At 40.6% G+C, this 25,861-nt stretch overlaps 2 protein-coding genes across 3 annotated transcripts; both read left to right on the plus strand.

Moving 5' to 3' along the window:
• Positions 1 to 1,370: 1,370 nt before the first annotated feature.
• Positions 1,371 to 6,716, plus strand: ddost (dolichyl-diphosphooligosaccharide--protein glycosyltransferase subunit (non-catalytic)). The gene is made up of 11 exons (XM_083919446.1): positions 1,371 to 1,611; positions 2,809 to 2,919; positions 3,025 to 3,111; positions 3,203 to 3,306; positions 3,398 to 3,492; positions 3,784 to 3,877; positions 4,346 to 4,494; positions 5,133 to 5,280; positions 5,392 to 5,512; positions 5,660 to 5,766; positions 6,058 to 6,716. The coding sequence occupies exons 1-11, from the start codon at positions 1,377 to 1,379 to the stop codon at positions 6,205 to 6,207; spliced, it is 1,401 nt and encodes a 466-aa protein (XP_083775572.1). The 5' UTR covers positions 1,371 to 1,376; the 3' UTR covers positions 6,208 to 6,716.
• A 796-nt stretch (positions 6,717 to 7,512) lies between these two features.
• On the plus strand, positions 7,513 to 25,861 carry plekhm2 (pleckstrin homology domain containing, family M (with RUN domain) member 2). 2 transcript variants are annotated; one of them, XM_083919937.1, is made up of 20 exons: positions 7,513 to 8,060; positions 10,453 to 10,559; positions 10,889 to 10,998; positions 11,115 to 11,214; positions 11,403 to 11,490; positions 11,586 to 11,760; positions 13,149 to 13,208; positions 14,622 to 14,910; positions 15,966 to 16,706; positions 16,787 to 16,856; positions 17,457 to 17,547; positions 18,412 to 18,476; positions 18,667 to 18,755; positions 18,942 to 19,074; positions 19,410 to 19,600; positions 20,236 to 20,301; positions 20,412 to 20,571; positions 20,930 to 21,109; positions 21,814 to 21,930; positions 22,035 to 25,861. In XM_083919937.1, exons 1-20 carry the CDS (start codon positions 8,001 to 8,003, stop codon positions 22,170 to 22,172), a joined length of 3,030 nt encoding a protein of 1,009 aa, XP_083776063.1. In that variant the 5' UTR covers positions 7,513 to 8,000; the 3' UTR covers positions 22,173 to 25,861. The 2 variants fall into 2 exon arrangements, with proteins under 2 accessions (XP_083776063.1, XP_083776064.1); XM_083919938.1 differs by lacking the exon at positions 13,149 to 13,208.

Raw genomic sequence — 25,861 nt, forward strand, 5'->3', positions numbered from 1 at the left:
AGGCTGCGCTGACATGTGTTGTGCTGTTTTTTTATTTATATGAAACAATATGCTGTCAATTGTCTTTAGGTTTACATTGCCCACAGAATATCTAGAATATTATGGAAGGATTTGTTCCAGTAAGTAATACAATTTATTAAATAAGGACAATAAGCCTTCACCTTTTAATAACTTGTTTTACACATGCACTGCATTTAAATAGTTGTCCATCCATCCAAATTATTGGAAAACAGTGCATCTCATAGTAATCATAACTTATCATAACATAACTCATCAATATCAACACTGAAACTTCCGCAGTTGACTACTTATATTAAAACAATTATTTTATTACAAGTTTTCTGAAATGTTATATATGTTATATAAATATGCAAATTAATGTTTAAAGCAAACAGTAACAAACTACCCGCAAATATTCAAAGTATATTCACCCAAAGAGAAGGGAGTTCTTTTCTTATGGGGATTGTTTAAATTTAAATTGAGAAAGGAGTACAACCAGAAAACGTTTTGTATTTATGTCTGTGGAGTAAAATTATGGAATAGTTGAAAGAAGAGCTCAAGCAATGTCCGAACATAAAATTATTTAAAAAGAGGTTAAAGGGAATGAATGATTCTTGCAGGGCACAGGGATGAGGGTGTTTGATGTTCATTGGGTGTTAATTGTTTATTTATTTAGTTTTTTATTTATTATTTTGTATCTGTTTTTTTGTATTTCTTTTTTAGGGAATTATTAAAGTTATATATAATATACTATAATAAACATCATACAACAGTTATATATTTGTTATAGACATATAAGTAATACATTTAGCTATAGAAAATGATATATTTGGATATGTTAATATATATATAAAATAAGTAAAAAATAAAGTCTATGTTAATAAGTATTATGAATTAAGGAGACTTTATTAAAATGAGTGATGGAGAAGGTGTGGGATTAGATAAGTGCAAACTTCTTCCTACTCCTTTTCGAACATGCTTTTCTTTTCAGCAGATGTTTGTCATGTCATGTATCTAATTATGCTTCCTATTTTGTCTTTTTTTTTTTACATGATCGAAATAAAACATTTAAATCAATCCAATTAGGAAGTATCAAATAGTATTGTATTAGTATTAAATATGTGCATAAATGTGAGGAACAGCCTGGATATTTGTATTCATCGCTGCACCTCAACCATGGTTAGTTAGTCAATAAATAATATGGAACTATTGATAAAGATTTTCTTGACTACTTCCGGGATTGTCAGCCTTAGAATGAAGCTTCCATCCCATTGGCGGACTAGTGGCCAGGGTGACGCGTTCCTCTCTGTGATTGGCTGGATCTCGGGGTCAAAGTTGACTCGACTCCTAACGCTGACGTCCACTTCTGCAGCAAAATGGCGTCGCTGACAGCAGCCGCGCAGACACACCGGTCCGGTTCTTTATCATCGTCCCGAAAACGCAGCGGGATGATAACCGAAAGGAGGTCCGGGCTTCTGGACAACAAGGTCCTGTTGCTCCTGTCGCTAGCCTCCATGCTGCACTGCGCTCTGGCTGACGGTAAAACGCTGGTGCTGCTGGACAACCTCAACATCAGAGACACACATTCAATCTTCTTCCGCAGTCTGGCAGGTTAGTAGGACTTTATTTTTATATTTTCATCCATAAATACCCTCTCCATACTGTTATAAACTCCCCGGTACTGTAAAAAAGGGGCTATAAATGAGTGTTTTTCGGACTTTATGCAGCTTTAACGCGGCTGCTAACGTTAGCAACTATGACTCGCCAAAGCCCATTCAAGAAACTGGCAATTGAATGCATATTACCTCATTTATGGAAGGGTACGTGCTTGGTAATGTTTATCTATTCTGCACTGTCAATTTTACATTTACGGCACACTTCTTGTAACGTTACACCAATAAATAACAACATACAGTCATCAAACAAAGATCAATCATGGCAGATGCAGTTGATCGAGGCTACATTAGAATACATTCATTTGAATGGGGCGTTAACATTTTCACATCTGAATTAACTAATGCTATGCATGCATTTCTAACATACTCATTGGGCTAACAAAGTAAATCTCAAAACATTTTCAATGCAAATAAAATACATTTTCCATATTCAGCATTTACAGTCGTTAAAATCAAATTACCCTTAGAAAAACTGTCCTGACACAAATACACGTGTACAACATTCAAGAGGCTGTTTATTTGTCAGACAGTTTATACGAGTTAATAGCATTGCTTATCATGCATGTGTTTATAATAATAATGTTCAAAATTGCCATATTTAAAAGATGGCATCATACATTTAATCAAGTACTCCTTGACAATGTAACGATGATTTCACATTTTTTCAAATGTAATCTGGGTTTATTATAGTTACTTATTTGTGAATTTTTAAAAATATTTTTTAAAACTTGTAATCAGGTAATCTGGATTACATGTAATCTGTTACCGTGATTGCATGCTAATATACTGTAAATGGGCTCCCCAATTCATCTCCAGCTGTTTTGCTTTAAGATGAGATATATACTCATTATTTTTACATTTTGTAGGCGAGGAATTTATACTGTAGAAAGTTAGCCTGAACAAATGCATGATTTTGAAAAGACAACTTTTTCGGTTATGCTGATGGTTTCACTTGACAAAGGATTATAACTAATGACAGTGTTATTATCTATTGTCAGTGCTTATAGCAAGGCGGTTATAGTGTAGAGGATCCCAGTCCTTTGGAAATGTAGTGCGCTGCCACTTTCTTTAAGTTTCTGCAAAAATGCACAAGTTTGTCAGTGTTTCAGTGATAATGTGTCTCTCCTTTCAGATCGGGGCTTTGACATCACATACAAGACAGCTGATGATCCCTCCCTGTCTCTGATCAAATACGGCCAGTTCCTGTACGACCACTTAATCATCTTTGCCCCATCAGTTGAGGGTAAATTTCACACTCTTAATTGAAAATCAAGTTAACAGTTCAGAGGCTAGTGTTTTCCTTGTTGAAAGAATGGTATAAATTAAAATTTGCTATGGTCTTTTGCAGACTTTGGAGGAAATATAAATGTGGAGACGATTACATCCTTCATTGATGGCGGAGGCAACGTCCTGGTTGCTGCCAGTTCCGATATCGGTCAGTTAATTGCCAACTGCTTTGCTTTCAATATTTATAGAAAATGCTATACTATTATTGCATATATTAATTCTCTTCTCCTGTTACACAGGTGACCCTCTGAGGGAGCTTGGCAGTGAGTGTGGCATCGAGTTTGATGAAGAAAAGACTTCTGTCATTGACCATCACAACTTTGATGTGTCAGACTCTGGAGAGGTAAACAGAACTCTGTACAGGCAGCAGGCACATCCACTTTGTTTCTCAACACTCCCTGTTGTTACTAACGAGTGATCCTTCTTGTCCCCAGCACTCCCTGATTGTTGCTGATCCAGCGAACCTGATGAAAGCTCCAACTATTGTGGGCAAACCCACCAATAAACCTGTTTTATTCAAGGGGGTTGGGTAAGCACAACTGAACACCATAGACATTCAGTATCTTAACACAGTATATATTGTAAAGTAGCAGCAAATACATTCACTCACTTTTTTTATTTGTTTATAAATGTTATATATTTACGTTATTAAATTAAATAAGGGACTATTACTTTGAGCAGCTACTCCCTATGCCAACTTTTCACAGAATGGTTGTAGCAGAGACTTTTGAAGAAAGAGACATTGGAATCTGTTAATTAATGTTAAAAGAGTAACTGCAGTACTGTGACTGACATGCAGTTATCCTCCTTCCTCCTTCAGCATGGTGGCAGACCCAGAGAACCCTCTTGTCCTGGACATCCTCACCGGCTCGTCTACTTCCTACTCCTTTTTCCCTGACAGGCCCATCTCTCAGGTAACAGTTATGGCAGATTAGTCATATTTAGAGGAGTTTATTCATAATGATTCTTTGAAGTCCTGAACTTGACAAGAAGCAGCTTATTTGCTGAAGCTCCGGCTCTCCACAGTATAGACTGGTGGATATTTAACTAGTGGAAAATGCTGTCGTGTTTTCTTCCTGTATCACTGAGCTTTAGCGATGCAAGTGTTTCTGTGGAGAGTCCGAAGCTATAGAGAGCTCTATTTTATCTGCATTAGAAATGAACTGCACAACATTCAAAGGCAGAATAATTAGAATTGGTCAGTTGTGGTTTGGAAAGACATCAGACAAAGTTGCCCCCCCTCCACCATGAACACAGCAAAATAAAAAAATAAAAATTAGAATCCAGGCAGACGGTAGGGTGATGATTGACTTTCATACCATTATGCCTTTTATCATCATTGTCTTTGTTTCCAACTAATAATGTATTTTTCACCTTTCCAGTACCCCCATGCTGTTGGCAAGAACACCCTGCTCATCGCCGGCCTCCAGGCCAGAAACAACGCCAGGGTTGTTTTCAGCGGCTCCATAGACTTCTTCAGTGACGCCTTCTTCAACTCTGCTGTGCAGAAGGCCACACCCGGCTCCCAGAGGTAGCCTTCAGTGTTCATCACATCCCTCCTTTTTTTATGTCCCATGAATACTTCCAGTTACAATATCAGAACTGCTACTGATGAGCCATGTTTGATACATGTTTGGTGTATACCTTACTGTTTAAACTCGTTGAGCTAATTTGAAGAAGATAAGTAGTTTTACACAGCCCGTGGATAAGTATTGAGGCTCATTTATGTCCCTTCACATACGAAAATAGATGAGTTAATTTCAAACAATGCAACAGCCACTGCCCCCATACTTCCATGCGTCATTCACGTTTGCATAGATGTTTTGACTACATCTCAATTCCGTTCCGTTTTTAATAATGTCTTTGTCGTTTCCTATTTTGTCTCGCTTATATTGGCTACGCTGCCGCCATGATTTCCTGTGGCACTGCTCCATTTCTCTCGTATACAAAAGCCTGAACTATTTCCAAAATATTTACATTTGTTCAAACAGAACCTGCTCCAACTGTGTAGTGTGTAATGTGTTCTTATAAAATATTGATCAATCCAGCTGTAACTTCTGTAATGCAAAAAACTTTAATTTGCATTAGAGGTGGTCCACTGTGAAAATTTCAGCATTGTCCAGTTTTCAGTGTTTGAAGCCTGCCTCTTTTTGTTGTGGTGTTTGTTAGACACGAGCAGACAGGGAACATGGAGCTGTCAGAGGCTCTGTCTCGCTGGGTGTTCAAAGAGGCGGGAGTCCTCAGAGTAGGAGCTGTTACCCATCATCCTGTTGGAGAGATCACTCCCCCTGCAGCATACACAATCACTGATCTTGTGGTGAGTTTAAAATGTCAGCGAGCTACCCCTAAAGATGTGCGTCTCAGCCTGAATGAAGGGCTGTGTATTTTTATGTACATATTTCAATCGGTGTAAAACTCTCCCACGCAGGAGTACAGCGTTGTCATTGAGATGTTGACGGAGGGCCGCTGGGTTCCCTTCGACGGAGATGATATTCAGCTTGAGTTTGTGAGGATTGATCCCTTCGTCAGGACTTATCTCAAGAAAAATGGTACGTTGCTTTGGTTTATAGAGCATATACAGTACTAATCTATTCTTTTTAATTCATGCTTGCAGTCTAAATGTGGATTTGAGCTGTATGCCTCTTTGCAGTCACAAACTGTATCCACTGTTAATGGTGGCTTGTCTTTTTTTCTAGGAGATAAATATAGTGTTCAGTTCAAGCTGCCTGATGTGTACGGGGTCTTCCAGTTCAAGGTGGACTACAATCGACTGGGATTCACACATCTCTACTCCTCCACTCAGGCAAGTTAAACAGCAGGTTTACGTCACTTGGCATTTCCAAAATGAAATTCTGGTATGGTTGTTGAAAAGTGGCAATTATTTTCACTCCCTCTGTAGGCTGTTGCTTTTATTTATTTTTTTATCATTTTTAATTTGCAAATATGTCACCTTTTGCCCCACTTGTAAGTTTGCAGGTCAGTTTACTTTCTGAGTACAGCAGCATTAAGACATTCCTCTCAGTTATAATGCATTTAAAAACAATGCTTTCATGTATGGTGGCCTAACTTGTACTATTTTGTTTCGCCATCACAGGTATCGGTGCGTCCCCTGCAGCACACTCAATACGAGCGCTTCATCCCCTCAGCCTTCCCATACTATGCCAGTGTCTTCTCAATGATGGCCGGACTCTTTGTCTTCAGCATAGTCTTCCTGCACATGAAAGAAAAGGAGAAGTCAGACTAATGCAGAAAGACACCGGGGGAGGGATAACAGGATTATAGAATTTAACTTGTGGAGTGAAGAGTTGAAATTGAATGTCTTTCGATGGCTTGAATCTTCACACAGGGACTTGGACTGCAGTCCTCCATTAAAAATACTGTTTCTGTTCGGTTATTGGGTAACTCAACTAATTGGGCTTGGAGTCCAAAAGGAGTGACTATCGCAGTGGTTGGGGATTGTTTGGGGGTTTTTTTGTACTCTGAAATCACACACAGACCTGAAAATGTCCTGAAGTCGGTCAGCGTTTGTAAAAAAGTTGCTTTACATTTGATAAAACCAACTCCTAAGTAGAGCTCTTGCCATAGAACATTAAAGAAATCCATATCAAAATTTGACCCACATGTTCTCAATCAGGAAAGTTTATTGTGGTAACTACATGCACTGAAAATGGCAACTGTTAATTTGTTCTGTTTTTTTGAGAAGTGTTTCCAAAAAACTTGGAGTGATCTTAACAATAAAATATTGACATTCCACTCGGTAGTAATTGCGGTTCTTTCTGTGACATGACAGCACTCTTGTGATTTCCATAATACATTTAAAGCTGTCTCCACCTAATAGATGGCCTTTTATTTAATACAGCTACACACTGTGTCTTGATTGTACTGTACTGTCCTGGAAATCAAATATGTTTGTATGGAGAGGATTCCCACCAAACTCCCCTTTTTGAAATATGGTTATTTAAATGTGCAGCAGACTTGCAAAAGCTAAATGTGCATATTTTATACGTATGCACATGAATTCACAATAGGCATTTTATTTTGTATTTCCGATGTAAATGAGGTGCATCAAAATAGAGCTTGTTCTATGAATTCAAAAGGGCCAGGGGAGGATAGCACTGAATCTCCTAAAATCCTAGAAACACCCCTGCAAATATCTGGCCTGTGCAGGGCTGCTCATGGTTAAGATAGTTAGGACAATAAAGGTTGAAAACAGGCAATTGAAATTGAATTTGTTTGTGTACTAACTGGACCCTAGACTTCTGTTATTTTGCAGAAGTGTCCCCCAGGCATTGCAAGTAGAGCATTCCTTGCTTAACTGCAGACATGAGGACATGATGAACTAATTCAGATTTATTCATGAGAAAATTAAAACATTTCGCCGAATTGGCGAGTGAGTTTCAATGGTCACAAGTCATATTTTATAATATGTTTATGTTTTTGCAATATTCTGAGCAGATCTAACTTTTAATAGCCGTACTTTTAAACGCGGTCCAGTGCCTATGGTTCTCCCGCGGTGACGTCACCCACAGACAGTGGGAGTTCAGGCAGAACAGTTAGGTCAGTTTACCAGCATCCGTGACTTTAATGTAATTGACTGACGTTATACAGGACAATACACGAAAATGTAACTTAAACTAGCTTACATTAGCTAACCGCAGTGATGACACGGAGACTTTGATAAAAGTTACCCATGGTTGGACTAAAACTCGTTAGCCGCCCCCACTCTGAGTCAAGTGGCTACAGCTAACAGCTAACGCGAAGCTAGGCTAACATTCCTTGGCTAACCGGATCCATTGACGGAGGTTGACTTATCACGCTACATGCTTGACAGTAACATGGTAGTTGTGAGCTAGCGGTGCTGTCACATTGGATGTGTACAACTGACAGCCAACGCTGTATCGTTAGTTTGGCAGCCAACTGCATTGAAGGGCAAGATAATGTTAGCTAGTTAGCTAAAACGGGCGGCGTTAGCTTTAGCAAAACAAGAGCTGTGCTTCGGGAGTCAGCTGACAGCAGCCGTGAGCTGCCACAGCAGTGATGGATCAACTGAAAGTAAAGGATCGCATACTGGAAAACATCTCCCTCTCTGTCAAGAAGGTAAGCGATGTCCAGCTGGTCAGTACACTCAAACAGTGTCACGAAATTGAAGTATTTTCACATAAAGTACTGCAGCCCACGTTAGGTCATCTTTTGTCTGTCAAAGAGGGCAACTTTCAAGTCGGTGGGACATTACAGCTGTCTGTCACTGGATGGCCTTTACCTTACTGTTACACATTTCCCCAATAGTTTCTCAATTGTGTTTACGTGTTATTGTTGTCATGCTTTTCGAGCTTTTTCTTTGTGGCCACGGTGGACAGGGTTAGGGTTAGGCACCAAGCCCTTATTGGCTCACTGCGGCAAGAGTTGTAAATACACCTGCTACATATTGCAAGGGTGAGCCAGTAGATCAACTCATTTCCATTAGGATTATGAAGTATTTTAGACGTTTTTCTCCAGCTATGCCTGATGTTGTGAAACTACCCTTCTCATAACCTGACCGACTGCATTTCATATTCTTCCTGCTCTCCCTGCGTGTTTGCTTGTTTTGTATGTGGTTGCATTTGAGTTTTTATCTTGCATGGGCTTTCTCATCTGTCTCAGGCATTTACCATCATAAGTTCACCAGTGTTACATGCGACAAGCACATTATTGTGTCTTACATGGGCTTTGAGTCCCCGGAAAGTGCTCTATAAATTAAATGTATTATTATGTTCCACATTTGTCTAATACCTCTCAGTTCAATTTTCCTGTGTATCTCTTTATTTTAAAGACTGCATAAGGATCATCAAAGTGCTAATGGAATGGTTTGTCTTAAGCTTCCAAGAAAGTCTACACTCAGTGCTTACCTAAAACAAACATTGCTTAGTCACGTGGAGACAGTCACAGGATACAAATTCTTACTGGAGGCAAATTAGGGTGAAATTAAAGTATGTGCACATACACATGAACCATGTACACACGCACACATGCTCTCTCTCTCACACACACACACACACACGCATGCACGCACACAAGCACATGCACACAGAAAACATGCAAATATGCTCTGAAAAAATGTGCAGATACGCCTTAAAAACTTGCACATATGCACTGAAAACTAAGGATGAGCATCTTGTCATTTACATCTTTGGGTACTAACAGAAAAAAAATCTAATTTGCCTAGTTAATTAGGGTCGAAATAAGTTTTTCATGACACCTTGACCGGTCTTGACTCAGGCAGTTAAGTATTAGTCAGTTTCTTGCCATCTAAATAAAGGATTTTATTTGCAGTTTTTCCTGCACAATTGATTCTATTTTTTTGGAGGTAGATAACCGGTTAGAGTTAGGGTTATTCAGGCCTTAAGTTAGCCACTTTAGCAACTTAGATTAGGCCAGTACTAGCCTTAGCTGCGCTAGGGGTCTGATAAATGAATACAGTTTAACAGATTGATGCTTCATCCACACACTCCTGTCACAGCGTAGAAAAGCACATTGCTATTGCCTAATAAATGACAACTTTTTTAGTGAGCCACTTGTCATAGCAGCACATCGAAGTAAGATATTAACATTTCGAAAGCGAAACCGTATCTTACTATCAAAAGGACTTTATCCGTTGAGCAATACTGACATCCAAGTCGAGTGCTCAAGTACTCATGCCCATCCTTACTGAAAACATATGCACATACGCACTGAAGCATGCACACACACATTAAAGACATACACAGCGTTTGCTCTGTCAGATCTGTGCTGCAGCTCACTCACTGCTAGTTTCTTGGGTTTCATGCCTTCAGTCTGGTCTTCAGCTGCAAAATGGCAACACGGGGATTGCTGCACACTGTAATCACAGCAGTAAAACACATACTGTCTTGGATTTAGGTCAGGAACATTCCACAGTTTGGCACTAAATTCCTTGGTTGCTTTGACTGCATGTTGCACTGTGGGATCATTGTCCTGCAGCAATCTCCTTAACCTTGGATCAGGTAGAAAAAAGGTTATAATTCCTACAGTGTTCACTGTATATTGATGTCAACACTCTTACACACCCTTAATGCCCAATTCTGCTCACATTTTAGTTACTGTTGTTTTGTTATAAAGTAAAAATGGCTAAATGACTCGATCGCAAGGTGATACAGCCAAAAAATAACTTTTCTTTATTAAATCATTTCCTGTTTAGCACGTTTTGAAAGATTGTTCACAGTTCAAATTGGCTGAACAGGATCTATTCCAGGTAACCATGCACACCACATGGTGTGCCCTGTTTCAGGTATATGCAGCATAAATAATAAAACATTCCTCTCTAGATTCATGCACCTAAGCCAGACAGTCCTGATGAATATTAATATCTTAATAGGTATGTTTTTACAGGTCTGTCCTTTGTGATAACTGTCCAAATACAATCCGGTGCTGAGAAATTGTCACAACTTTGTCCCCTGCAAAACAAACAGCAGAAAACACACATCTCTCTCTATAGATGCAGAGTTACTTTGCGGCCTGTGAAGATGAGACTCCAGCTATCCGAAACCACGACCGGGTCCTCCAGCGCCTCTGTGAACACCTTGACCACGCTCTGCTGTATGGGTAAGAGGCTTACAGTAAATTTCACACTGGAAAGAAGCAAGATGCATAGGATAGTAATCTGATTGGTTTGTATTTGTCATGCAATAATTCCTGTTATAAATCCTAATACTGCATTTTCTGTATATGTGCGTGTGTGTACCTCCCTGTTAACTATCACACTTTTGACAGCTTTTAGATCCATGGTACAAATAATTGATCTTGGTTTTGATACTTGACAGTTTATTACTGTTATATTTCTGTGAACATTGAGTTCATGTATCATTACTTTAGTCCCCTAGCCCCTTGTGGCCTAATTTACATGACGTTATTGACTGTTTTCTACATCACAGGCTACAGGACATCTCCTCAGGCTACTGGGTCCTGGTCCTTCACTTCACCAGGAGAGAGGCTGTCCGTCAGATAGATGAGCTTCAGCACATAGCAACCAACCTCGGTCGAAGTGAGACCTCTCTCTCTTTCTCTCTCTCACTCAGACAAATTCGCTCACATGTACAGAAATTGTCATCCTTCTGTGGGTTATTAGTAGAGAAAAGAACTGTGCTCTTCTCCGTGTAGGCCGTGCTTGGTTGTACCTGGCATTGAGTGAGAGCTCTTTAGAAAGCTATCTACGCCTCTTCCAGGAGAACCAAGGATTACTGCAGAAGTATTATTTCAAGTAAGTCACCCAATTACCCTGATCATGATTACCTGAAGTAACGGATGTCACAAACTGATTTAATGTAACAAGTCGAAGTTCTATATTATTTTAGGAATTACTTTCTGTGGTTGATGAGGACAGACTGCCTCAGTATTTCAGTTGTAAGTAAATGTCACATGAAGCTGATTTGTTTTCTTCTCTGCTAGGAATGCACTGGTCTGCAGTCATGACCACCTCACACTCTTCCTCACACTGGTGTCTGGCCTGGAGTTCATTCGCTTTGATCTGGAGCTGGTTAGCATATATTTTGTGACAATAACAATAGAAATGCAGCTCCTAAAAGTAAGCAGCGTGTATGTAACTTTTCTCTGGGATCTTTTCTGGTTCAGGATGTGCCCTATCTGGACGTGGCCCCCTACATGCCAGAATACTACAAACCCCATAACCTGCTCGACTTTGAGGAAAGGCTGCCCAGCTCGGACAGCTTGTCCCTGCACTCTTTCACCTCCCTCACCTCCACCAACCTGGAGTGGGACGACAGTGCCATAGCCCCCTCCAGTGAAGGTAAGCAATACAGGATGTGCCGTTCATCTTTTTTGGCCCTGATGCTAATACAGAGTCTGATCTGACACATTGAATTAACAGAGGTGGCCTTCTAAATGTTGCACACCTTATGTTTACAAAGGGAGAAGGACATGCCGCTTGACTCTGAGGGCAGGTCGAACAGGTGCGCAAACAACATAATTTCAAGGGAGTAACGAAAACAACCATGGAAAAAAAGGCACTCTGTATATGAGTGATAAGTGATATAAGTTTATATTTGAGCATATTGGCAACAAATTAGACCGATGCAAATAAGCATCATCAGTGTTTCACACCTTAATTTTAACAATCTTATTGACTCAACTACTGAAGGTCCTGGCTCTCAACTATAATGTTAATAAGTTTCAATTATTGAAATAATAATAATAATAATGATACATTGAATTTATATAGCGCTTCTCCAGGTGCTCAAAGAAGCATGACAAGAACAACTGAAACAAAACAAAAGCAAAATATGATGATATTATGTGAATCACAGTCTAACTGGGAGAATTACTCCTGAAATTGATGTGATACAACAGTGTTCCTTTAATCTGGACTGATTGTGATGTGAGTCTCTTGCTGAATGCCAGCCTTTATTTTTGTATTTCTGATTTGATCAGGCCCCGCTGCAATGCAAGTACACACCCATATTAGGGATGCACCGAATTCTGGGCTTTTTTGTAAAAATAACAGTTTTAAAGTAATGCACTCCTTTATTACACTATCTTTTGAAGGATCACAAATTAAATTATACAAAAAACCTTTAATATAAGATTCTTTCCCTTGAAAATATTATTATTATAATTAGTTTTTAAACTGCTTCAAAAGTTTTTTTAATCCTGTCACACAACATCTAGCCAGCTCAAAATTGATGCAAGATAGCAGATATAAATCGGCCACTGCAATCGGTGAATAACATCTTATTTGCCAATAGGCGGCCATCAAGGTGAATATCAGCCAGTACTGATGGCCTGCTGATAAATCGGTGCATCCCTGACTCACATGCTTTGGTACAAATTCATAGTGATGTCAGGATGATGGCATGTTAAAGCAGAAGTTGGATTGATCCTTGCAGACTCTTGTGACTCACAGATCCCAAAGTGCATTTTATAAAATGGATCAGTTGGCGTGCAGAGGCTCGTGGTTAGAGAATGTTCTCCTTGGGGTGATTGCAGCACTTACTGAATGTTTTCCCCATCACAAAGTACTGAGTCAGTTTCCGTTTTAGTTTTAGTTCCCACTTTGTCTATTTCTCCCCATCGATTCTGTTATTCCATACACCATGTCATGTTATTTTTCTGTTCTGTTCTCCTCTCTCCACTCCATCTCTCTCTCTCTAATGTTGAATGTTATCCTTCCTTTTTTAGATTATGATTTCGGTGACATCTTCCCTGTGTTGCAGTCATTGCCAAGTGCAGACTGGGAAGGTGGGACATTGGTCAACCCCTCCCTTTCCTGCCCTCCCATCCCTCCCTTCTATCTGGCATGGCATTCCCACATCCCCATTTCTGTTTGTGCTTAATGCATGCTGGATACTCTAGCCAGTAATTAGACATGTTAATGTGTAAAGTACAGCTAGCTGGTACAAGAAACTGCTAAGCTTCAAGAAATGAAGCATGTCCCTGGGTAAAAGTGCTTACATTTTTGGGAATGGATTCAGTTGGAGGGATGCGGATTTGGATGTAAAGTCGTGGCACATTTTTTACCAAATTATATGATTAAGTTATATGGCATAATAGTTATTGTACAAACAAACCTCTATGTTGACTCTCTCTTAAACCTGCTCATGACTCGTTAGGGGAGAATTAACGGAAAACCCTCCTTTGCCATACATGAGTTTTTTAGTTTATTTTTGTAAAGCGTTTTTAATGATCAAAAATATAAGGTGTGGTTATCATACATAATAAGTTGACAGGTAAGTTTGGGAAGAAGCAGCACAGCTTGTCGGCTCACTGGGAATTCAGTGTTGTCTGTCACGTTCTGCATGTGTTATTCAACTGGGGAATGATCCTAATGCTCACTCTGCCTTATTATTTACCACAGCAAGATAAATGCCTGGTGTCCTGCCTGGTACTCACCTCGTCCAGTCTGTCTGCATTACACTGTGTTCCCTTTTTGTCTGGTGTATTGTTTTTGTAATCTTCTCTTTCTGTGTGATATGTGGCATTGGCCTTGGTTCAGCTCAACTGTAGTGTGAGGCAACAATCAAGAATAGCTGCTTAAGGGCATAGAGTGCAAATTCCTTAGTAGCTCTACAGAATCTATCTGCAGTAAGCTTGACTGTTTTTGTAGTTTGAATGTACGCATGACTAAATGACAGTAGTGGAAAAAGCATCAGAGAAATTGATCACAGGGTCTCTAGTGATTTGTCCACTCACGATCAATCAAAAATTATGATTTCTGCAAATTTAAATATGTGTATGATCCATCTCTAGCTGCAGAAGTAATGTTTGACCCAGGCCTGTGCCACTGCAAAGAAAGCTGCTGCCTGTGATGTCTTACTCATCATGTTCTGTGCCTGTCTGAGCCGCCAAAGAACTGCAAAGGACACTGCAGCCCCTAACATCTGTTAGTGTGTGATCCTGATGAAGACATACACAAAGTGTTTGTGAAACTGTCTCGTTGGTCAACTTCCCATTGGTGGTGAAAACATACAAAAATGTCATTCAGTGTACAACTCTAATCTAAATTATTTTCTATGGTTAAACTTTTTGATTTCTAAGTTTATCACTAAACCTACCAGCGAGACAGTTCCACACATCAGTGTGTTTCTTATATACATATATAGAAATACAGTGGGTAAGATCTACTTTAACTCATAATGTTACTTTTCATGTTAGAGGGTGACCTGACCGACCAGGCCAGCTGCCCGCGCTCCAGTGGCTCTGATCCCCAGACAGTCATCAGCGACACAGTGGTCCTTTCTACTGGCTCTGTCAAGGTGAAAGTAGCAACTCATCTCGCTCCACACAGCCCCACTTTCAGACACAACCCCTTCAATGAGGACTCCGACACTAACACCACCAACACCTCAGCCGACGTCACGCCAGTTCACGTGGCCAGCCGCCACAACTCCACCACCGCTGGAGATGACACAGAGACCACCAGCAATGAGCTGGAGGTCATCAGGTACAGTAGCTACAGCTTCAGTTTCATGACCCGGTTGTATAAAACCACTTAGGGTAAGATTGCCCTTAAATGTTCATGTAAGTATGCCTTAGAAAAAAATGACTTGCATAAAATCACAGAAGGATTTCCTTAGGATAAAAGGGAATATCATTTGATCTCTACGTGTTTGCCCTTATCTTCTTCAGTGTTCTCTTATGTGTTACTAGAAGGTCTTTGGTGACCATTTTGCTCAGAAAGTTTTAAGGGACCAATATTGGTCTTTTTTTATTTGTAAGATTGTTATTTTGATTGTTTATGGTGATTAAGAAGGAGGAGATACCAAGGCGCATTTTTCAGGACAGGGAAGCCCACTAGACAGTATCGACAATGTGCAACTTGTTAGAGTAAAGTTGTAGATTTGACTGTCAGCCCATCTTCAAAACCTCTACATAACTTGAACCGGACCTTGAACACCAAACTTGGATGAACCACCAAGTGGTGATTCCCTCCAGGGTCTTTGTGTGAGGGACTTTACTTTCTGTTGTGAAAGAGTCTCTTTCTCTCACTCATTATAAAAGGCACTTCATTCAAACTAGACAAAAATTAAAGAAAACTCACTTAACCCGTCTTAGTTAGTCTGTACACTGTTCCAATAATCAGTAACTCTGGTTTGATCAAACAAAATCAAATTCACAGAGTAAGATCTGAAAGTATGCCGGCTCTACATGCTGTTTTTCTCCATTGAGCAGCGGCTTCCACCCTGTTCTTCGGAGGCAGACAATTAATAAAATTCCAAAATATTCCCCCCACAAAATACAGCTGGCAATGTACTCGGACAATCACTGATATATTTTTCCCATTGCCCATCCTGAGCTCACACTGACAATAATGCTGTCAAATAACGTAAAAGCCTTGGTCTGAAAACTTAGCTTAGGGAAATCTTATTATATTTAAAGTTTGATACTTAAGATAGTGTATGCACCCAGGTACTGGCTTGTAGGCCCATATTTTATCTCCACAGTTAATTCAGTTGTATTAGAACAGAGGAACCACAGCTAACCACTCTGGTCTTCCAGGATGGCCAGGCGAAGGAAACCAGCCAAAAAGCGACGAGGAAAGGGTTCCACAGATTCTATCAGCAGCATCCATAACTCTGTCTCCTCTGAGCACATGGACATGGACAACAGCCTCTTGGCCTCGGAAGACGTGGACTCACTAAATGGCACTCTAATTCAGCTGGATGCTGAAGCAGAGTTGAGAAGAAGCAGGGTGGGGTCAGAGGTTGTGGAGGAAGGAGATGAGGACGGATCAGAAGGCCTAAGGCTCCCCGAAATGACTGACACCTCCATGGACACCGTGGGCCAACCCCTTCGTGATGTCATGGACCGGCTCAATGGGGCCCTGGATAGGGAGGAGGCATGGGAGCACAGAGAGGATGGGGAGAAGAAAAACAGTGAAGGCTGTGACCGGGGCCCCGAGCCACCTGCACAGCAGCCCTTTCGAGAGGATTCAGAGCGTGAGCCCCCTGACCCAGTCCCAGGAGACACGTCTCTCTCCCTGCAGGCCTCTCCTGCACCTACAGACTTATGCTGCTTTACCCCCAACAGTCCAGGCTCTACTCCCACGGGTGGTGGCCACTATGACTCTGCAGAGCATAGCCAGTCACAGGCTCTTTCAAGTGGCCTTGAAGATGAAGGAGAGACAAAAGCGTCAACAGGACAGGAGCCCGAGATGAAGAGTGAGGAGGAAGGCTCAGACGAAGGAGAGGAAACTGATAAGAATGCATTCCCTGAGGACAGTCATCCTGCAGAGTTTAAGTAAGGACTTTCTACAAAATGAGTTATTTGTTGTTGTGATGTTGTTTGTGTCTAATGTTCCTCATTATTCATATTTGCAGGGTGGACAACAATCACTTGCTTCTTCTCATGATCCATGTGTTCAGAGAGAATGAGGAGCAGCTCTTCAAGGTGAGCACAGAGACACTCATCGTTCTTTATTGGTTTTGAAGGAGGTTATTACGTGGAGAAATTGTGAACGTCTTTGTTTGACTGTAACAATAACAAAGGAATGATACATTACAGAACAGTTATTTTCTTTTACCATGCCTGTCACATGTCTGTAAGCCAGTGTTGGTGTTGTTTAACTCATACATGTTTTGACATCACGGAAGAAGTGGTTTGGAGACTGTTGCTCAGTGGAAATTTTGCAAGGTTCAGTTTGGCAATTGCCTTTTAACGGTTTTCACTAAAGCTGTAGTCATGTATCTGCCAGGTATATGTTGTTTAAAAGCCCCAATTTTTCACATGCAAACAAAAAAAGCAGATTTATTTAAAAAATGTTGTTAGCTTAATAACCCTAAATCAAAGGATCAAGTTACTAAAATTGAAATGGTTTGTGATAAATGATGAAAACTTACAGCTGATGATGGACTATTTATCTACAAAATATCAGTCTCTATATAGTCTGTTATCGGCTATACTTGAAGCAACACTGGCACAGTCTGCTGAACTAATCTGTCTGAGACAGATGAATATGGAGGTTGACAGAATTGATCTTTGTGTTTTCAGATGATGAGAATGAGCACAGGCCACATGGAGGGGGACCTGCAGCCCCTTTACCTGCTGCTGACTGACTGTTACATCTACCTGCTGAGGAAGGGTAAGTCGCTAAAACTCAGCATGTATTGGCTTTATTACCAAGGGACACTAATATTGGTACTGGAAGTCACAATACATTTTTACACATGGGAAACAGGCAATGATCTCTCAACTTTGACTGTGCATTACACCTGTACCGCAGGGTTTCCACAGGTCAATAAAAATGTCTTTAAACGTTTAGAATATTACTCTGGCAGGTCTTAGAAATGAATTGAATTATGAAGTTACCGTTACTTTTATAAAATTGCATTAAACTCAGTCTCTCTTTTTAAATATGTTTCTTGGAAAAATGTAATGATCCTGCTATGGCAAAACTACAAAACGAAACCAACATGAAACCAAGAACTACTAATGAAAACTGTGCAGCCAGTTACAATTTATTGCAACACACACAGCTAGTGTGTCACTACGCGGCTCGTGGGCTAACATGATGTCTCCTCTCGTCAAGAAGATGGCTACTTCTAGAAGTAATGCGTTGAAATTGTTTCTGATAACCCCAAAGCAATTTCAGTCAATTGTTTCTGTTAAAGTTACTCTTATGTAATGGGTAAGTCCACTTTCAGCGAGAACATCACATTTAGTGCTCTGTTGAAGCCTGTTGGAAATAACAAATTTGAAGCCCGCTGCACCTTGAGGCATGAAATAGTTCTTGAATAACATTCATAATTGTCTTAAAAATGTCTTGAAAAGACTTGAATTTAACTTTTTGAAACCTGCAGAAACCCTGAGAGTTTCTTTTTGAAACATACCTGAAGGTTTGAGAGTTTCTCCCATTGTCATGGTCCCATAAGTTCTAGACACTAACATGTTTACACTAACATGTGCTCACTGCATGTCTTGGTTGTACTTTTGTTTCCATCCACAGGTGCAGCAGAAAAGCCCTACACAGTAGAAGATGCTGTTTCCTATAATGAGCTGGACTATCTGTCAGTAAGTGTCCTGCACAACAATTTGCCATTTTCATCTGAGACGGAGAATCTCCTGTTGTGTGCTGCATGTGTGAAAGAGAAACTCTGGACTATCTCTGGACCTGATTCTTCTGATATTGTCCGGGAGGCACATGTGACAGCAGATTTAGTTTTGTGTCTTTTGTATAAGTTGTAATGCTGTTTTCCTTTAGGTGGGCCTCGACCAACAGACAGTGACTGTAGTTTGCACCAACAGACGAAGAAAGTTCCTGTTGGACACAGCTGATGCCTCTCTGACTCTGTGAGTTTACCTGTATATCTCTGACTCCATGCACCCTCTTTGTGGGCTATTTGCAACCATCCTTGCGTCCCTGGCCACCTCCAAAATCTTAACTACTCTTTGTGTATTTATGTGGTCTCATGTAAGCCAAACAGGGTACATCACATCTCCTCTGACCTAATCCAATCCATCTTTCTTCACTTACAGGTGGTTCTTGACTGTTATCAAGTCAGCCATGGTGAAGGGGTGTCGGGAGCCTCCATACCCCTCTGTGCTGACTGATGCTACCATGGAAAAACTGGCTCTCACTAAGTTTGTCTCCCAGGAATCTCACTGTGAGGTACAGAAAATTAAAAATGTGAGATATATTGTTGGGGCGGCTGTGTTTCAGGAGGTAGAGCGCATTGTCCTTTATTCACAAGGTTGGCGGTTTAATGTCTGGTTCCTCCTGTCCGACGTGTAAATGTGTGTGGGAATGAGAGGCAGATTCTAAAAGTGGTTTGTCCGGAAAGGCAGTAACTTTTGCCTTAACCAGGCCTTAACCAGCAGTAATATCTTTGTATTTGTGTAGAAAGGTTTGGGAGTCCCTTCTTACAACATTCTTTTTCACCCCTCTCCTGTTCTTTAGCTGACTTTTAAAGCAGTCGTAAAACAAATACTGTCCTGTTTCTCCAGGTTTATGAAGTATCTATCGAACTGTATTCACTGGTGCACTGGGAGGATCCTATGGACATGGCTTTGTCACCCCAGGGTGGCCCACCAACCTCTGGACTACCTTCCAGCACCAAGGAGGGGACTCTACAGTACAGAGCTGGAACCACCTACCTGGGCAAAGAGTTATGGAAAAGCTGCTACCTCGTCCTCTGGTACGGGCAAGTTGCAAACATCGGTATCCCTTTCAGCTGGTATCTATATGTCCCTTTGAGATATACATTGGCTGGGTTCAAGCGGAAACCTCCAGGGCTGACATGTAGCCAACTCAGAGGTGTCAAAAACTGCAGTTCCTCAAATGGCCACTTGAAACTGACTCCAAAAGCGAGTCAATTCCCATAGACCACCATGTTAAAATGCCCAACTTTACAGCAGAAATGAACATGTTTACAGCCTGTTACAAAAAAAGCGTTTGGCCCTATAGCTAATTTTCCTGTTACTGATGCGGGGGTGAATTTTTAGATAACTCACGTGTATATTAAATTATAATAAGGCTTATAGTTCTGTATTATTAAGGGCGTGGCTTCTTTAAATGACAGGTGGGTGCCGTCACAGGAGGCTAGCATAGACTGTAGGCTCCATTCAGCCTGCTTCAGCTCCCACCATCCACGCCCCACCCCTTTTCCCATTTTTGGATTAGCCGGACAGACAAAGTCTGGCACTGCCAAGATGGCGACGGCCAGAGCCACAGGGACCCGCCCACTTTGAGTTTCATTTAGGCTCTTTAGAAACCTATGGGTGACGTCATGGAGGTGTATATTACAGTAATAGTTGTCCTCTTCTCTTGCAGTAAGGGGATTATGTACCTGTATGCAGAAAGAATTGATGTGACACCTCTGCTGTCGGTCACTATGGGGTAAGCTTCAACTGTCCATTCTCACAACAGACAGTTTGACTTGTCATAGCAGGAAAAGCGTTTGGGATGTGTTTTCACTGATATATTTTTATGGTCTTTGTGACCAACAGAGGAGAGCACTGTGGAGGCTGCCGGCGCTCAAACAGCACAGAGCGTCCCCACGCCTTTCAGGTCATCCTGACAGAGCGACCTCCACTGGAGCTCAGCGCCAACAATGAGCAGGACATGGCCGACTGGATGCAACTGCTCTGCCAGTCTGTCTCTAAAGGGGTAAGAAGCTGTATACTGCATATTCAGTGTGTTTAGCAAACACTTTTTACATTTCACATTAAAACTATGTATGTACTGTAAGAACACTCGTTCCTGTGATAACCCTGCAACACTTTCAGTGTTATATCTGAGCTTAATTTGAGCTTAACATCAGTCAGGTTGGATTGGCTATACCCACAGTCCTCAGTCAGAAGTGACCATGCATAAACGCTCCCTGACAATGTGCTGTTTGCACAGGTTGAAAAAGTTCACTTTGTTACAACAGCTGCTGATGTTCACTTCTCTTATGCAAAATGTCTATTGATTCATGTATATATAAATGCAAGGTGTAATTAAATAACGGCTGCCTCACCTGCAGGTTATCCCCCAGGGTGTGGCCCCCACTCCATGCATCCCATGTTGCCTGGTGATGACAGACAGGAAGCTGCTGACCTGCCATCAGGACTGTCAGACGAGCTTCTTCCGTTCGCTGGGCAGCGCTGATATCTGTGATGTCACTGGTGTCAGCGTGGAGGCCGACAAGGAGTACTGTGTCATTGTGAGTGCCGTCTCTGTAACTCCTCCTGGTGTTACTCCAATATATGGTTTTATTTTAGACTTGTTACTTCATGTATTCAAATGCCATTCACCTGATATAATTCACACTTGGACCCAATGGAGTACATCCTTGGATTTGGACATGTGACATGTTTAGAATTAATAAACTTTGAATAAACAAGTGAACAGCTGAGCAGCAGAGGCAGGGCTGGGGCTTCAGTGATTGGAGTCAGGAGTGTCGTCTGCAGCAGGTTACAGCGACTTAATGCCGCATTGTTTATTTCAAAGCAAACTACAGTATTTGGAATTTATGTCCATTCAGTGGGGTTTCTGACTGCGAGAAGCATTACATATTTATTCACTGAATTGTGGTGTTGGTTTCACAGAATTTGAAAAATTCCATGACATGAAATGATACACAATACATTGCCTAAAGTGTTAACTTGGTGCCTCACACACACACACACACACACACACACACACACACACACACACACACACACACAACCACACAAACCTAATATGTAAAAAAAACTAATCAATTAATGCAAAAAATGCACATTTCTTTCTTGAATAAAAAATATTGACATTTGGCACAAGTGTATAGATAATGTATCGCAATAGACAGTACAGTACACCATACATACCAGCATAGAAATAGGTAGGTATATAGCACTGGTATAATCTAAACCTTCCCCTCTGTAGGAGTTTGCGTCAGACCGGAACCAGTTCCTTCCTCCGTGGGTGTTGTATTTCAGCGGCTGTGAAGAGAGAGATCGACTGCTGAAGGTGTTAGACAACACATGGAAAACCATTTTCCAGGTGGGAAGATAGACTGACATTATCAGTGGTTTTAGGGAAAAAATTTGATATTGCAATACTAAAAAAAACTGTTGAACCCTCATATGTGACTTCACTGTACACAGGTTGACCTACCCCACAGAGAAGTGTTGGATCTGTCTGTGCAGAAGCGTTGTGGGGAGGCCCTCGCCCTGATGAACAGTGCCTGGCAGAGGGCAGACAGTCTGGCCCGAGGCAGAGCCCAGCGTGAACCCTGGTGCTGACAGACACACACATGCACGCACACACTCACCAGTGGGTAGCCACTGAGATGACTGATAGTTACAGTCTGATATAGTACCAGGATGGATGGATTTAAGTATGGCATACACTCTGTGCCACTGTAATCCGAGTCCCAAGCTGAAAATCAGACATGGTTATAAAACTTGTGATGCACCTCTGATTCACTGAGGAAATGTTTCTGTCAGAGAAACATCTTGCAGAAGTAGCAATGCCTATGGCACTTCACACCACAGTGATGCAACAGTAGGACAATCTCACCGGAAAGGAACGACTATTAAAAGAACGATTTGTTTTGATCCTAGTGATGCATTGCCATTATTCCTTTATTAAAGGTTCAGAAGAAATAACAACAATGCAGAACTAATATACCGAATCAAGGAAAAGTTTGTGCTCTTTTGTACTCTCCGTAGGGACAAAGTTCTGTAGGAAATGTTGATGGATAACTGTAGAAAGCACACACAGCAGTTGTACCGAGGGAAGACTTTGAGAGCGATCTTCAATACACCGTGCATTCAAATATATCCTGCTGAATTGAGGTTGAGCGTTAAGTCAAATCAAGCCTGAACTTTGTTAAGTTTGAAGACAGGATTGAAAATGATGAACCACATATTTAGTAAATTAAGGACGCTGAGTGTGGAGGAAGAAAGAAGCTTCTCTGCACACTAAAGTAAGAAAATGATTGTTTTCTTTAAGAAGTAATCGATCTATGATGTGTCATAAAGCCATATACTGTATAAAGGAGACAGTTGATGCTTGTTTGCAACATGGAAACATTCAACCTCCTCGCCTTGCACTCACACAGAAGTAACGCTCTCTGATCGCACAAGATAAGTCAACCCTTGCTTAATGACAGTTACCAGATGTTCTACTTAACCCTGTATGTGGTACAATCATAGAGCAAATGTACACCGCTACAGTATCAAGTTTATACGTCTGATATCCAGTTTTGGGCATATACCTAGACACTGTCACTTCGCACATTAGCTTGAGAGAACGAGAATCTTAATATGAAGAATATTGAACAGTTGCGAGGACTGTATATGACATCCTCGTGTCATCTGAGTTCTTGCTTTACCAATTTAAATAAAGTCACTCGTAAAAAGAACCCTATCAGGAAACAGCCTTGCCTTTTATCTCTGCTCTGTCGCTGAGTGGAGGCTTCCATGCACACTTGCACATCGTTTTTGCTGTTAGTCTTTTTTTAATGGTACCAGTGTTGGTTTTGTGTTACTATAATGACATGTGCTTTTGTATTGACATTGTAGAGAAAGTGGGAACAATTGTTACTAAATTATTCAATAGTGTAGTGACATTCTGTGTGGGCACAGTCCGTTACTGACTGAGAGCTTTTCATTCATTTTTATTTTGCACCAGTGGTTGTACTGTCCAGTACGATCTGGCCAAACCCCACTAAATGAGAACATCCCTTTGTGTACGAGTCATTTAGTGGTCTAAGACCATATTTGAGGTTTAATGAATCCTTTAATAGCCTTTCAACTTGGAGCAAGTGTAGCATCTGTACTTAGCCAATTAATGCTTTTAAATAGACTATAATTTTCAATATTAAGGCTTTTCTTGGAGTAAAAGGACCCTAAAGCAAACGATTTTTTGGTTTCCCTACAGATTAAAGACAGATGGTAATCTTGTGTTACAATCTGTCCTTATAATTAACACTGAATACTGCTGCTCTGACAGTATACCCTGTCACACAGCCTGTTCAAGGCAGTAATGTTGCCTTGATGTCTGTATAAAAGTTACAGACACAGAATGGGGGAACAGAGGTTTTCTGCCGTTAAGCTGACAGCGTAAGTAGCCACCGAGCCGAATTGACATCTGTGTATTCGCACACACACCAGACGCAGTTGTGTTACTCGTCATACCTCTTTTGCTTCGGGAATGCCAGCATGCTATCTAGAATCACACACAATATGCCAGCATTGTATGGTTCAGTGTAAAAGAAAAAAGAGTCAAAGGTGGATCTTCTTTGTGTACTGCAACTGCTCTCGTCACAAGGATAACATCAGCGTGAGGTTTCTTTCGCAATGACAATGTTGCCTTTTTGACAACCTTGACTGAATTGGATAAAATTGCCAATTCGTTGAAACTAAATGAAGCACTGTTTTCCTATCTGTGGTTGCCTTACACTGCATATTGGCTACACAATCATCTGAGGGTTATGATTCTGGTTTCTTTTGAAAGACGAGTAACTCAAAATACTGTATGTGCTGTATGTGGGCTGGGTATCCAACCTTGATACTCACCTGTATTACAGACAGAACTGTGTACTCTCCCTTATGAATGTTGCATAGAATGCCTGCTCTTTGTCATTTAATTAGATGTTGCCCGATTTTGGAGTTTTTGTATAAAAACCTTTAAATGATACCCAGCCCTGCTACTTATATGCCATTATGTTGTTTGTACCAAATGTCTTTCTCAGTCACAATGTGTAACTGTCACGTCAGCAATAACTACACCAAGAACTATTAACTATGACGATAACAATAACGATAACGATGTGAGCATCCGCACTGGTGAACGATAATGCTCTGTAAACAGCGGCACCAGGCAGGCCGCGTACACTCCAGCTGTGTCAGAGCCCCAGATGTCCCTTGTCCTATGCATTATTCTGTTTCCTAAATGAATCCATTAGCTTACATAAAAGAGGTAGTCAGAAATGGCAGAAATAGAAACCACTTAATTTAGCTTTAATTTGTCATTATTATTATTATTATTATTATTATTGATAAGAATATAAAGAGAACTGATGAAAAGTAGTTACTGCCGTTTTTCGTTATGCATAACAGAGGCGAGTAGAGAGATGGTGTTGATTTGAGTAAGTAGCCTACACTTTATTACACTTTATTTATTTTTATTTATGAATTTGAGTGTGACACCTTGTAAATTCAGATGTATTTTGATTGACTGTCAGTGGTCAAATCGCTCTGAAAGTGATTCCAGTTATACTGTTCGTCACAGTCATTGTTTTAGTGGTGGTGTAGACTCCTTCATCCACTTGAGTAAGGTCTAACTATACATTTATAGTTATCGTTCTTGGTGTGGACGTTCCTTTAATCAGTGCTTTAAGCCTTTCTAAGTGCCACTTGGTCTCATTCATCCTACAAAGAAATCTAATCTCAGGTGAAAAAGGTACATCCCATCAGAAACCTTAACACTCACCGTGTGTTCTTTTTATTGCTGCTGTTTTGTCAAATTCAATATTTTTTAAATCCCTTTTTCTATTTTGTTTCGATGCAGCGTTATAAAGTTATTTTGCGCACACAGACAAGGTTGCAAAGTAAAATAACATGTTGGAGAAGGTTTTATGTAAAAGTCTTTTAATAATTTAGCTGGTTCCAAAATAGTGGATTACTTCAGCACCTTTGACCAGGGAGAGTACACTTGCAAAAGTCGGACTTACTTGAAATGTTTGTTGGATTGTCAGTCAAGAGATTGAGAGTTGTGGCCTCTGAAGTGTATATAAAGAAAAGCATTTGACCGTGGGACATTGCTGGTCAATGATGGATGACATCTTCTAAGTGATGCATTGTGAAAAAGCGCTTTTTGATTTTGTTCATAAATGTAAACTGCATGTAATATTTGTATGATGTTTAGCGGTTTCATTGACCTGTAAATAGAGCACTAATCAAATATAACATACTGTACACTCGCA

The sequence above is a fragment of the Echiichthys vipera genome (genome assembly GCF_963691815.1).
Source record: "Echiichthys vipera genome assembly, chromosome: 9".
Classification (NCBI taxonomy): Eukaryota; Metazoa; Chordata; class Actinopteri; order Perciformes; family Trachinidae; genus Echiichthys; species Echiichthys vipera.

Excerpts from the sequence above, each read along its gene's own strand:
- ddost (XM_083919446.1), top strand. The coding sequence starts at position 1,377 with ATGGCGTCGCTGACAGCAGCCGCGCAGACACACCGGTCCGGTTCTTTA. Across the intron at positions 3,112-3,202 it reads TGCTGCCAGTTCCGATATCG|GTGACCCTCTGAGGGAGCTT; the intron begins GTCAGTTAATTG and ends CCTGTTACACAG. Across the intron at positions 4,495-5,132 it reads GCCACACCCGGCTCCCAGAG|ACACGAGCAGACAGGGAACA; the intron begins GTAGCCTTCAGT and ends GGTGTTTGTTAG.
- plekhm2 (XM_083919937.1), top strand. The coding sequence starts at position 8,001 with ATGGATCAACTGAAAGTAAAGGATCGCATACTGGAAAACATCTCCCTC. Across the intron at positions 11,215-11,402 it reads CTGCAGAAGTATTATTTCAA|GAATGCACTGGTCTGCAGTC; the intron begins GTAAGTCACCCA and ends CTTCTCTGCTAG. Across the intron at positions 14,911-15,965 it reads AATGAGCTGGAGGTCATCAG|GATGGCCAGGCGAAGGAAAC; the intron begins GTACAGTAGCTA and ends CTGGTCTTCCAG.